At 55.8% G+C, this 14,127-nt stretch overlaps 1 protein-coding gene across 1 annotated transcript in view; it reads left to right on the plus strand.

Moving 5' to 3' along the window:
• The window catches only part of LOC133356835 (solute carrier family 23 member 1-like), a 29,361-nt gene that overhangs the window by 11,770 nt on the left and 3,464 nt on the right, over positions 1-14,127 (plus strand). The window contains exons 4-8 of the mRNA XM_061574551.1: positions 6,334-6,535; positions 7,305-7,486; positions 9,205-9,322; positions 10,724-10,880; positions 12,799-13,052. Coding sequence (XP_061430535.1) covers positions 6,334-6,535; positions 7,305-7,486; positions 9,205-9,322; positions 10,724-10,880; positions 12,799-13,052 — 913 coding nt within the window. The remainder of the gene's footprint in view (positions 1-6,333; positions 6,536-7,304; positions 7,487-9,204; positions 9,323-10,723; positions 10,881-12,798; positions 13,053-14,127) is intronic.

Consider the following 14,127-nt stretch of genomic DNA (forward strand, 5'->3'; position numbering starts at 1 on the left):
TTGACTCAACCCATCATCCCTGCCACCAGGGTCGAAAGAATAGACACCACCTTGTGGAGAAGATCCGCCATAGGAATGTCGAATTGTAATCACTGGCTGCAGGGATGTAAACGGAAAACGAGCACCCCGTCACCGCTCGTTTGAGATGTTTGATTGGACGGTTGTGATGGATGAGAGGGATAGATAGATGAGAGGGATGAGCAGGTGTTCGTGATGGAAGAGAGGGATGAATGGATGGTCGTGATGGATGCGTGGGATGAGTAGATGGTAGTGATGGATGGATGGTGGTGATGGATGAGTGGATGGTAGTGATGGATGGATGGTGGTGATGGATGAGTAGATGGTAGTGATGGATGGATGGTGGTGATGGATGAGTGGATAGTAGTGATGGATGCGAGGGATGAATGGATGGTAGTGATAGATACGCGGGATGAGTGGATGGTCGTGATGGATAGATGGTGGTGATGGATGAGTGGATGGTAGTGATGGATGGATGGTGGTGATGGATGAATGGATGGTAGTGATAGATACGCGGGATGAGTAGATGGTCGTGATGGATGGATGGTGGTGATGGATGAGTGGATGGTAGTGATGGATGGATGGTGGTGATGGATGAGTGGATGGTAGTGATGGATGCGTGTGATGAGTAGATGGTACGGGTCGATCCACCCCATGCCGTGCCGGGCGTCAGCTAGCGAGGGGGTGGGATCGTCTCGTGTCTCTCCCCCGCACCCCACACGCTCCCTTTGACGGCGCTCCAACCGCATCTCTAAACGCGGTTCCTCGTGCAGCGGTGCCCCATGGCGGTGCCAAATCCGGTGCTGCGGTCTCGCGTCCTCCTCCTCCGCCCCCCCCCACTCTTTATTGCTTTGGAACGTGGACAATGACACGCAGGCCCTGCCCTATGCTTACGCCGGGAAGCCTCAGCGGGCCTCAAGGACATCGCTCTGTTGCGGGCAGGAGGGGCGTGGCTACGTCGGTTCCTTCAGTCACGAATTCTATCCATGAGCCGGCACCAAATCCTCACGCCTGTTCCCGCCCCACCCCATCCCAAGCTCTGCTGTCCTGTGTATATGACGGTAGTTTTCATCGAAATAATAACGAGTTTTTACGTGAAGGATGAAACCAGAGCGACCCAGAGGAAAGCCAGAGAGGCAAACACCGTTTCCCGTGCAGATGGAACAGATGGGAGTCCACACTGTGCTGCACTGCCCTCTCCTGGCGAGCCAGGGGGTATGGCTCCGAATAAAAAAAAACTCATTCCGGGGTTAGGACTTGAACCACCGATCCGCTCGGTCAACAGGCGGGATGACGCGCTGCCGATGATGCCACGAAGGCCGCTAGAAGGTTCTCACCTGCTGAGAACATGGTGGCGTAATGGAACGCGACGCTCCCAAGGTGGATTCAGAAGCTGGGCGGCAGATGGTGCACCGCAATAATTGCACACGCGGGGCAGGGACGGTGGCGTTGTTTTACGTCCGTCGGTACGTGTGTGCACAGACAGATGTTGATGGCGCTTTGGGTGGCCGATTCACACCAGGGGCGCCCGCCCCAAAAATAAATCAATGGACTTGACTCGACAGCATGGTGGAATACAGCTGGCTTCGTCCGCAATCAGGCAGCGGAGAGGTCCCAGCCCGCGATCGTGACCATGACATTGAAGAAGCGTAGCGGAAGGCCGATGACACACACGTGGCCGCGTCACGAGAGACTGCGGCCGAGTTATTCGCGAATCCACCGCGGGGCTTCTGCGGTTAACGCGTTCCTGCAGCAGTGCCCGTACACAGAGACATAATCAACGCCACCATCGTGAATAATAATAATAATAACGCCAGCGTCACCCCAGAAATTATCGGGCGTGTCGGGCTAGGTCAGGTCACGTCCCTGACTTCACAGCATTCAGAAGGACACGCACAAGTCAGTCATTCTCGTGATTTTAGCTTATATTTGTAACTTTTATTTTTAACTTTTATTCCCGCAAATTATAATCGAGTTTGGGATGCTTTCCCGGTAGTGTGAGTCTACATTGGTGTCAATGTAAGTCTACGGGTCTCTCTGTAATTCTGTGGGTCTCTATATAAGTCCATGAGTCGCAATGTAAGTCTACCGGTCTCCCGATGCGAGCTTATGGCTCGCTATGCCTATGGGTCTCTATACCTATAGGTTTTTACGCCTATAGGTTTCTATGCCTATGGGTCTCTATACCTATAGGTTTTTACGCCTATAGGTTTCTATGCCTTTGGGTCTCTATGCCTATAGGTTTCTATTCCTATGGGTCTCTATACCTATATGTTTTTATGCCTATAGGTTTCTATGCCTATGGGTCTCTCTGCCTATAGGTTTATATGCCTATGGCTCTCTATGCCTATAGGTTTCTATGCCTATGGGTCTCTATACCTATAGGTTTTTACGCCTATAGGTTTCTATTCCTATGGGTCTCTATGTCTATAGGTTTCTATGCCTATGGCTCTCTATGCCTATAGGTTTCTATGCCTATAGCTTTCTATGCCTATGGGTCTCTATGCCTATGGGTCTCTCTGATTATAGGTTTATATGTCTATAGGTTTCTATGCCTATGGGTCTCTCTGCTTATAGGTTTCTATGCCGATGGGTCTCTATGCCTATGGGTCTCTATGCCTATGGGTCTCTATGCCTATGGGTCTCTATGGCTATGGGTCTCTATGCCTATGGGTCTCTATGCCTATGGGTCTCTATGCCTATGGGTCTCTATGTCTATGGGTCTCTATGTCTATGGGTCTCTATGTCTATGGCTTGCTATGTCTATGGGTCTCTATGTCTATGGGTCTCTATGTCTATAAGTCTCTATGTAAGGTACCCATGACAAGGCTGAGCCACCAACTCAGTGAACGAGCGTGTAATCGTGTGGGCGGCTGCTAAAACTCGGACTGGAGCCCCCAAGAGCCCAGCGGTGCAGGATCCGTGTCCGGGTCTCCTCCACCTTTGTACTCAGGCCATAATTATATCCTCTTTACATACCCTGAAACGACACGGCCATTATGGACCTCTTTGGCTATGCTAACCCTCCCCCTCCTGTTGATCCCATGCCTAGGGGCCCATGAATGGCTCCTCTGTGCAGCAGGGGTCTCAGCCATTGCCGGGGGGGGGGGGGGGGGGAGATTAAGACCCCACGTGATGATGGGGGGGGATCTGGGGTACATGGCCATGGGAGTTGAATCATCTGTAGCTGTAGGATTATTGTCAACAGTGTGTGTATGTGTGTATGTGTGTGGGGGAGCGGTAGTGTAGCGTTTAGAGCGCTGCGCTACGAACCTGGTGACCCGAGTTCGATTCGCGCTCATGGCCAACACCGGTGACGATGATTTGAACCGGTCCTGGTCCACCCCTAGGTCGACTCAGCCTCAAATGAGTACCTGGTGCGGTGTGTAAAATATTCTAAGGAATCTCAGAAGTTGTTCTGTGATATCCTCTTCAGCGCGCCAATTCAGTAACATCTGGGGGTGTTGTGGGGAGGGGGGGTGGTACCGATCGCACAACCACGATTAATTTGTGGAGTATTAAAAAAATCTTTATTGTAATAATAAGACGTTTTGATACGTAATATAAATTACGTAAATTACGTATCAAAACGTCTCCGAGCACAGTTTGTTAGCCCGGGGGCAAAGCAAAATAACAAGCAGAGCCATTTTTTTAAAAGATCGAATTTCGGAAAAAAAAATAAAACGACCCTCACGATCTCAGGAGCCACAATGCGTCGTGGTGACGACGCGTCGTGGTAACGACGAGACGGCGGTCCGTGATGAAGGACGTCGTGAAGCGGGGCCTTCATCACGGACCGCCGTCTCGTGGTCACCACGAGGCGGCGGTCCTTGATGAAGGACGTCGTGACGCGGGGCCTTCATCACGGACCGCCGTCTCGTGGTCACCACGAGGCGGCGGTCCGTGATGAAGGACGTCGTGACGCGGGGCCTTCATCACGGACCGCCGTCTCGTGGTCACCACGAGATGGCGGTCCGTGATGAAGGACGTCGTGAAGCGGGGCCTTCATCACGGACCGCCGTGTCGTCGTCACCACGAGATGGCGATCCGTGATGAAGGACGTCGTGAAGCGGGGCCTTCATCACGGACCGCCGTCTCGTCGTCACCACGAGATGGCGATCCGTGATGAAGGACGTCGTGAAGCGGGGCCTTCATCACGGACCGCCGTCTCGTCGTCACCACGAGATGGCGATCCGTGAGGAAGGACGTCGTGACGCGGGGCCTTCATCACGGACCGCCGTGTCGTCGTCACCACGGGTCGGCGGTCCGTGATGAAGGACGTCGTGACGCGGGGCCTTCATCACGGACCGCCGTCTCGTCGTCACCACGGGTCGGCGGTCCGTGATGAAGGACGTCGTGACGCGGGGCCTTCATCACGGACCGCCGTCTCGTGGTCACCACGAGGCGGCGGTCCTTGATGAAGGACGTCGTGACGCGGGGCCTTCATCACGGACCGCCGTCTCGTCGTCACCACGAGATGGTGATCCGTGATGAAGGACGTCGTGAAGCGGGGCCTTCATCACGGACCGCCGTGTCGTCGTCACCACGGGTCGGCGGTCCGTGATGAAGGACGTCGTGACGCGGGGCCTTCATCACGGACCGCCGTCTCGTGGTCACCACGAGGCGGCGGTCCTTGATGAAGGACGTCGTGACGCGGGGCCTTCATCACGGACCGCCGTCTCGTCGTCACCACGAGTTGGCGATCCGTGATGAAGGACGTCGTGACGCGGGGCCTTCATCACGGACCGCCGTGTCGTCGTCACCACGGGTCGGCGGTCCGTGATGAAGGACGTCGTGAAGCGGGGCCTTCATCACGGACCGCCGTGTCGTCGTCACCACGGGTCGGCGGTCCGTGATGAAGGACGTCGTGACGCGGGGCCTTCATCACGGACCGCCGTCTCGTGGTCACCACGAGGCGGCGGTCCTTGATGAAGGACGTCGTGACGCGGGGCCTTCATCACGGACCGCCGTCTCGTCGTCACCACGAGTTGGCGATCCGTGATGAAGGACGTCGTGACGCGGGGCCTTCATCACGGACCGCCGTGTCGTCGTCACCACGGGTCGGCGGTCCGTGATGAAGGACGTCGTGACGCGGGGCCTTCATCACGGACCGCCGTCTCGTCGTCACCATGGGTCGGCGGTCCGTGATGAAGGACGTCGTGACGCGGGGCCTTCATCACGGACCGCCGTCTCGTGGTCACCACGAGGCGGCGGTCCTTGATGAAGGACGTCGTGAAGCGGGGCCTTCATCACGGACCGCCGTCTCGTGGTCACCACGAGGCGGCGGTCCTTGATGAAGGACGTCGTGAAGCGGGGCCTTCATCACGGACCGCCGTCTCATGGTCACCACGAGGCGGCGGTCCTTGATGAAGGACGTCGTGAAGCGGGGCCTTCATCACGGACCGCCGTCTCGTGGTCACCACGAGGCGGCGGTCCTTGATGAAGGACGTCGTGAAGCGGGGCCTTCATCACGGACCGCCGTCTCGTGGTCACCACGAGGCGGCGGTCCGTGATGAAGGACGTCGTGACGCGGGGCCTTCATCACGGACCGCCGTGTCGTGGTCACCACGAGGCGGCGGTCCTTGATGAAGGACGTCGTGAAGCGGGGCCTTCATCACGGACCGCCGTCTCGTCGTCACCACGAGGCGGGGGTTCGTCATGAAGGCCCGCTTTGTCCTCACCACGATGAAGGACGTCGTGAAGCAGGGCCCTCCAAGAGCAGCCGCGTGTGGTGTGCGCTAACGGAGGGGCAGCAGCTTGCCGAGCCCTGGCCCAGGGGACCTACGAACGGCAGCTTGTCCCTCTGTGGAAATCGTCTGGCCGCGGTCGGCGAACGTTGGTGAGCGTTAGCTCAATGTTGGGGAACGTTGGGGAACGCTGGTGAACGTTGGGGAACGTTAGCTCAACGTTAGCTCAACGTTGGTGAACGTTAGCTCAACATTGGCGAACGTTAGCTCAACGTTGGCGAACGTTAGCTCAACGTTGGTGAACGTTGGCTGAACGTTGGCGAACGCTGGTGAACGTTGGTGAACGTTGGTGAACGTTGGCGAATGTTGGCGAACGTTAGCTCAACGTTGGTGAACGTTAGTAATCGTTGGTGAACATTGGCGAACGTTAGCTCAACGTTGGTGAACGTTGGTAATCGTTGCTGAACGTTGGGGAACGTTGGCTCAACGTTGGTAATCGTTGCCAAACGTTGGCGAACGTTACTGAACGTTGGCTGAACGTTCGCAAAAGTCTATAAACGTTGCCGATCGGCAGCTAACGTCGCGTGATGCCCTCCTCCGCTGCCCCCCACCCCCCCACCTTGTGCAGGCTGCCCATCGTGCAGGGTGGCACCTTCACGTTCCTGGTGCCCAGCGTCGCGCTGCTCTCCCTGCCCGAGTGGCGCTGCGAGGAGGCGGGGGCCGAGGGGGGGGCGGCCCCCCCACCGGGTGGAGGGGGGTGGCCCCCCCCGGGACTCAACCACACGGCGGCGTCCGCCACCGCCATCTCCTGGCAGGCTCGAATCTGCGAGGTTGGTGAACGTCATCGTCGTGATCGGATCGTCATCGCTGCCGTGATCGCTGTCGTGGTGGTTTCACGGCCGTTGCCATGATCGTCATCGTCGTTGTAATCCTCTCATGATCGTTACCATCATCATCATCTTCATCGTCGTCGTCATAATCATCTCATGATCGTTACCATCATCATCGTCGTCGTCATAATCATCTCATGATCGTTACCATCATCATCGTCGTCGTCATAATCATCTCATGATCGTTACCATCATCATCGTCGTCGTCATAATCATCTCATGATCGTTACCATCATCATCGTCGTCGTCATAATCATCTCATGATCGTTACCATCATCATCGTCGTCGTCATAATCATCTCATGATCGTTACCATCATCATCGTCGTCGTCATAATCATCTCATGATCGTTATCATCATCATCGTCGTCGTCATAATCATCTCATGATCGTTGCCATCATCATCGTCGTCGTCATAATCATCTCATGATCGTTAACCATGATCGTCTAGATCATCATAGGAAGTGTATCGCTCTGCCTCTTTCCTCATCCTCACCATCTGCCATCCACTCACCTCTATCACTCTCTCCCTTCCCACGAATCTATCATTCCCTCTCCCACTCTCTCCCTCTCTCCTCACCATGACTTGCCACCCTCTACTCCCCTGTCTCCCTCCATTGCTCACTCTGCCCCTCTCCCCCCTCTCTGCCCTGTCTCACCCTCTCCTCAATCTCCCTATCCACTCACCTCTCACCTGCCTCACCCCTACAGCTGCAGGGCGCCATCATGGTGGCCTCGTGCTTCCAAATGCTGCTGGGCTGCTCGGGCGCGATGGGCTGGCTGCTGCGCCTGGTGGGGCCGCTCTCCATCGCGCCCACCGTGGCGCTCATCGGCCTCTCGCTCGTGCGCTCGGCCGCTACCAGCGCCGGCCACCACTGGGGCGTGGCCTGCATGTGAGTGCGCGGGTCATCGGGTCGCGAGGAGGTCGCGGTAGGTTCGCCGACGTAGCCGCGGAGCCAAACTGCAGTTCTAGATTCGAAGCTTTCGTGACTGCAAGGATTCATATGCTTAGGTTTTTTTCGGTAAAGTCACGTAGGTAAAAAATTTAAAATTAATATTTTACGTTTGGTATTCATATTCTTATGTTTTTTCGGTAAAGTCACGTAGGTAAAAATATTTAAATTAATAAAAGTTAAATATTAATTTAAATTTTTTACCTACGTGACTTTACCAAAAAAAACTAAGAATATGAATACCAAACTGCAGTGCCCGCGATCCATCGCACCGGCGCTCCACCTCTTGGGGGCTTCGTTGGGTTAAAACAAAAATCAATTCACTTTTAGAATCTGTCTGGTGATGACACCAGACCTTTGTCCGCGTCCGAGCGGCCGGTCGCGTTGGGGTGGATCGCAGATCGTAGCGGCCGGTCGCGCACTCGCAGCCACGACGGGCGACGAGCCGGGCGAGGGGCGCAGACCACGAATTGCCGGGACGATCGTCGCCCGCGCACGGCGAGGGAGTCGAGCCCGTCACGGCGCCTGCTCGCAACCGGTTGCTGAGACTTTCGTAAGCAACTCGCCGGTTGCAGGCGAAAACCGAGTTGCGCGACTGCCGCACCGGGAAGATCAAATCGAATTGGCGATCGTAGGTTGGGTGCGGTAGTCGTTGTGTTACGATTCAACTATTTTTATTTGACCAGATAAGCACCACTGAGTTTTGTAGATCACTTTCAGAAGCGACTTGACCACGAGTGATAGCTCAACTAAATAGCTTATCATGTGGAAAGTAATAGCAGCCAAATAGTCCAAACGCACGTTGATTCTTAATGTGGAGGGAAAAACTGGAGGACCCGGAGAAAAATCCACAACCTCCAGTATACTAGGCGAGGTAGTGAACATCTCGCCACCATGGCGCCCGCCAGCTGCGCCCCCAGTTACCCACGCGACTCACACGGCCGTGAATCGGCCTACGTGGACCACCTTGATAAATAATGATGATGATTATGTCTCTATGTTCAACTTCTTTCGCACCGTATGTAGCCAACCGTGCTAATCAGAGGTGCAGGGGAAGGACAACAAACTACACACACACAAAAAATGTTTCTAAAGAAAAAAGTGCATTGCTCCAGTGGCTTCCTAATATCAGAAGAGCGTTCCAGACAGCCGCAGAAGCGCATCTGAAAGTGACCGTCTTTGTTCCACGGCGAGCCAAAAGCTGCTGCGAGGATGACCGGAGTTCGCGTGATGGTTTATGCTCCTTCACGAGATCAGCGAGGTATTGTGGTTCATTTGTGGCAAGCACTTTGTGTGTAATGAGTGCGACCTTACAACGCATTCGTTCAGCAACCGGAAGCCAATTCAGCTCGGCGAGCACTGGACGGACACGGTCGGATCTTGCAGTACCCCGTCACGACACGTGGCATTGTAGCACACGTGGTATTGGCGCTATCGTGTTGACGGCGCAGAGCGATCATCGTCGCAAAGGAACGAAGGCGCCGCTGTGTTTCACAGATGGGTATCGTGTCACTCATCCACTCACCAACCCAGCTCATCGCTCACTCACTCGATCGCTCACTTACCAACCCACTCTTTAATTCACACGCCACCACTGGGCCGTTGTCTTATCTCTCTATCTGCCCCCCCTCATTCCCCGTGCGTGCTCCCCCCACCAGGACGATCGCTCTCATCGTGCTGTTCTCCCAGTACCTGCGCGACCTCCACGTGCCGCTGCTGCCCGCGTGGCGGGGCGGACCGCGCCTCAAGCCCTTGCCGATCTTCAAGCTCTTCCCGGTACCTCGCGCCCACTCGGAGCGATCGCCGCCAACGCCGTTGCACAACGAGTGAACAGGGCATAGCCGGGGAGGCAGCAGAGGAGACAGCAGAGGCGGACCGAGGGACAATTCTGGGCGAGTGGTAATGCTAGCATCTGGTTGGCTAGATGGGTAGGGCTCGTGTGAGTGTGTGTGGCTGGCTAGACGAGTAGGGCTCGTGTGAGTGTGTGTGGCTGGCTAGACGAGTAGGGCTCGTGTGAGTGTGTGTGGCTGGCTAGACGAGTAGGGCTAGTGTGAGTGTGTGGCTGGCTAGACGGGTGGGGCTCGGGTTTGACTGCACTCTCTATTTGCGAGCGCTGTCCGTGGGTCTGAACTGTCATCGGCAGGCACCGTGACTGGATCACCACGATTTGGTGCCGAAAATAATATAAAAAAAAAAATCTTCCGATAGTGTTGTTGGTCTGTCTTGAATGGCTCACAGGGTTATACTTAATAAATGAACTTGAACTTGATTGTCTCATTGGCAACATGTTTCTGTTTTGTCGGAATCGTTCGCGCCGCGCCGCCTGCACCGTCCGTCTCATTCATTGTCTCGGGAGCACCGCCTTTGCTCATTTGTTCCATCTCGTTTGCGTTGTTGTATGCGTTGTTGTATGCGTTGTTGTACGCGCTGTTGTACGCGCTGTTGTACGCATTGTTGTACGCGTTTTTGTATGCTTTGTTGTATGCGTTGTTGTACGCGTTGTTGTACGCGTTGTTGTACGCGTTGTTGTACGAGTTGTTGTACGCGTTGTTGTACGCGTTGTTGTATGCGTTGTTGTATGCGTTGTTCAGTCTCTATTTGGGTTGTTTCGTTTGTTCCGGTCCCATTCATCTTAACGGAGAGAAAATGTGCTTAACATTATAACTCAGGATCGCATGCATTTAACGTTAATGCAAGAATCAATGTTCACCAACGACTCCTTCCGTGCATGCGTCCACCGGAGGGCGCTGTCTGGAGTACTGACCTCCCTCCGCTGTCCACACCTCTGCTTAGTACGGTGCGAAAGAAGTTCAACATACATACAAGGACGTACTGCCAATGCGTGTCTGTGCGTGTGTATGCGCGGCAGTGGGGAGCGGAGGCACTATGAATCTGGCAAAACCAATTTGGATTCCCAATCGTAGCGGCGAATATTTGAACCGGTCCTGGGCGTCTCCGAAGTCGACTCAGCCTCAAATGAGCACGTTTGGCTAAGTACGGTGCGAAATAACTTCAACGTACATACAAACGGGTACCTGGCGCGGTGAGTAGTAAACATCGCCACTCGAGAGAGTGGTGAGTCGACTGTGCCACTCGCTAACTGCACTTGCCCCAAAAAGTAAATTAAGGCTATCCGGAAGGATCTTTGTCCCGTGTGTGTGTGTGCACACCCCCCAGGTGCTGTTGGGGATGGGGCTGGCCTGGCTCGTGTGCCACCTGCTCACCGTGTGTGGGGGCCTGCCACACCAACCCGACGCCTACGGCTACCTGGCCCGCACCGACCTCAAGGCCGAGGCGATGGGCAGCGCTCCCTGGATTTACCTGCCCTACCCAGGTAGAGTGCGCAAGGAAGCACGGAGAGAATCAAGGTCGGGAAGACGATCAGAAAGAGACAGACACGGGTCCGGGACAACATCGCATTGGTCCTCATCCAGCAGTGGAAAGAACACGGTGACGATGACGTGTGGAGATACGCACGCTTGGAATTACACTGAGAGACAGAAAGAGGAGCACGTGGATTAGAGAAGACACTCAAAGTGGAGACGACAAATTGATTGTTAAGAAATGGAGTGGGCTCCCGGGTTGTATGCTATTTGCGAGATGTTAACTACCTCGCCTGGTATGAAGGAGGTCGTGGGTTCGATCCAGACCCTGACGCCTGCTGCTGTATATTTGAGTTTGCGTGTCTCTCTCATCATCACCATCATTACGGTGGCTAGATGTTAACTACCTCGCCTGGTGTGCAGGAGGTCGTGGGTTCGATCCAGACCCTGACACCTGCTGCTGTTTATTTGGAGTTTGCGTGTCTCTCTCATCATCACCATCGTTACGGTGGCTAGGAGATGTTAACTACCTCGCTTTGTATGCAGGAGGTCGTGGGTTCGATCCAGACCTTGACGCCTGCTGCTGTATATTTGGAGTTTGCGTGTTTCTCTCATCATCACCATCATCACGGTGGCTAGATGTTAACTACTTTGCCTGTTATGCAGGAGGTCGTGGGTTCGATCCAGACCCTGACGCCTGCTGCTGTATATTTGAAGTTTGCGTGTTCTCCCTGTGGTCACGTGGATTTTTCCTCTGGGTCAACAGGGGGGCAGACTTCATCCAACTGTGAATAGATCATGGTTGATAATGACGACATATAAAGTCACTGTATTCTATTGCATCTATCGGGCAGTGCAGCAGACACTACATGCTTCACGTATGTATATTGAACTTCTTTCACACTCTACGTAGCCAACCGTGCTATTCCGAGGTACACAACGCCATTCTCGGTGCAATAGAAATGTACATCCCAACCATCGCTCAGCTCTGCGTTATTCTGGCATTGCACGTCGAGTTGGACGGCGATCATATCGACAAAGATTCCCCATATAGCCTCATCCAGACTGTTGGGGCAAGTGCCGTTAGTGAATGAATACCGGCACGGCGCAGCAGGGAGGGTGAAGGGGGTGGGGTGTGGCTAGCACCACGCCCAGCCACCTTTGTCTCCCCATCGCTGAAGTTTGCACCAGATCCTAATTTTTTTAAGGCCGAGCCGACCTAGGAGAGGGTTTCGTGGCGCTGGGCGCTTTCCGCTGCGCCACCACGATGGCGACGGTGACACCGCCGCTCGCTGCACGTGTGCCATTAAAGAGCTTCACAGCTCGTCGGATTTCTCCAGGATAAAGAATTATTCTGATTCTCAGCACTCACTCCGCTCGCCTCGTGCGCCCTCCCCTACCCACTACCCCCCACCTTTCCCCCCCGCCCCCCCCCCACTCCCCCCCACCAACTTCCCTCCACCCACCACCACCCCAACCCACCACCCCCCTGCACCGTTCCCCCACCTCCCACCCGCCCGCCCCCCCACCCACCCACCCACCACCCCCCCACCCACCTACCCACCAAAACCCCCACCCACCCCCACCCCGCGCCCACCACCCCCCCACCCACTGCTCCCCCCACCCACCCACCACCCCCCCACCCACCGCTCTCCCCACCCACCCACCTACCCACCAAAACCCCCACCCACCCCCACCCCGCGCCCACCACCCCCCCACCCACCGCTCCCCCCACCCACCCACCACCCCCCCACCACCCCCCCACCCACCGCTCCCCCCACCCACCCACCCACCACCCCCCCACCCACCCACCACCCCCCCACCCACCCACCACCCCCCCACCCACCACCCCCCCACCCACCGCTCCCCCCACCCACCCACCACCCCCACCCCACGCCCCCCCCCCCACCCGCCCCCCCACCGCGGCAGGCCAGTGGGGCGTCCCGAGCGTGAGCGCTGCGGGCGCGGTGGGGATGCTGGCCGGCGTGGTGTCGTCCGTGGTGGAGTCGGTGGGCGACTACCACGCTTGCGCCCGCCTCTCAGGGGCGCCGCCGCCCCCACGCCACGCCGTCAACCGCGGAATCGCCCTCGAGGGCCTCGGCTGCCTCCTCGCTGGCGCCTGGGGCACCGGCAACGGCACCACCTCCTACAGCGAGAACGTCGCCGCCATCGGCATCACCAAGGTGACGGAGGGCGAGGAGGAGGATGAGGAGGGGTTGCTAAGGAGTAGGGGTTGCTAAGGAGTAGGGGTTGCTAAGGAGTAGGGGTTGCTAAGGAGTAGGGGTTGCTAAGGAGTAAGGGTTGCTAAGGAGTAGGGGATGCTAAGGAGTAGGGGTTTCTAAGGAGGAGTAAGGGTTGCTAAGGAGGAGTAGGGGTTGCTAAGGAGTAGGGGTTGCTAAGGAGTAGGGGTTGCTAAGGATGAGTAGGGGTTGCTAAGGAGTAGGGGTTGCTAAGGAGTAGGGGTTGCTAAGGAGTAGGGGGTTGCTAAGGAGGAGTAGGGGTTGCTAAGGAGTAGGGGTTGCTAAGGAGGAGTAGGGGTTGCTAAGGAGTAGGGGTTGCTAAGGATGAGTAGGGGTTGCTAAGGATGAGTAGGGGTTGTTCAGGAGTAGGGGTTGCTAAGGATGAGTAGGGGTTGCTAAGGAGTAGGGGTTGCTAAGGATGAGTAGGGGTTAAGGAGTAGGGGTTGTTCAGGAGTAGGGGTTGTTAAGGGTGAATAGGGGTTGCTAAGGAGTAAGGGTTGCTAAGGAGTAGGGGTTGCTAAGGAGTAGGGGTTGCTAAGGAGTAGGGGTTGCTAAGGAGTAGGGGTTGCTAAGGAGTAGGGGTTGTTTTGGAGTAGGGGTTGCTAAGGAGGAGTAGGGGTTGCTAAGGAGTAGGGGTTGCTAAGGAGGAGTAGGGGTTGCTAAGGAGTAAGGGTTGCTAAGGAGTAAGGGTTGCTAAGGAGTAGGGGTTGCTAAGGAGTAGGGGTTGCTAAGGAGTAGGGGTTGCTAAGGAGTAGGGGTTGCTAAGGAGTAGGGGTTGTTTTGGAGTAGGGGTTGCTAAGGAGGAGTAGGGGTTGCTAAGGAGTAGGGGTTGCTAAGGAGTAGGGGTTGCTAAGGAGTAGGGGTTTCTAAGGAGTAGAGGTTGCTAAGGAGGAGTAGGGGTTGCTAAGGAGTAGGGGTTGCTAAGGAGTAGGGGTTGCTAAGGAGGAGTAGGGGTTGCTAAGGAGTAGGGGTTGCTAAGGAGTAGGGGTTGCTAAGGAGTAGGGGTTGCTAAGGAGGA

This window comes from Lethenteron reissneri, chromosome 55 (assembly GCF_015708825.2).
Source record: "Lethenteron reissneri isolate LAM-NWPU_2019-01 chromosome 55, ASM1570882v1, whole genome shotgun sequence".
Lineage (NCBI taxonomy): Eukaryota > Metazoa > Chordata > Hyperoartia > Petromyzontiformes > Petromyzontidae > Lethenteron > Lethenteron reissneri.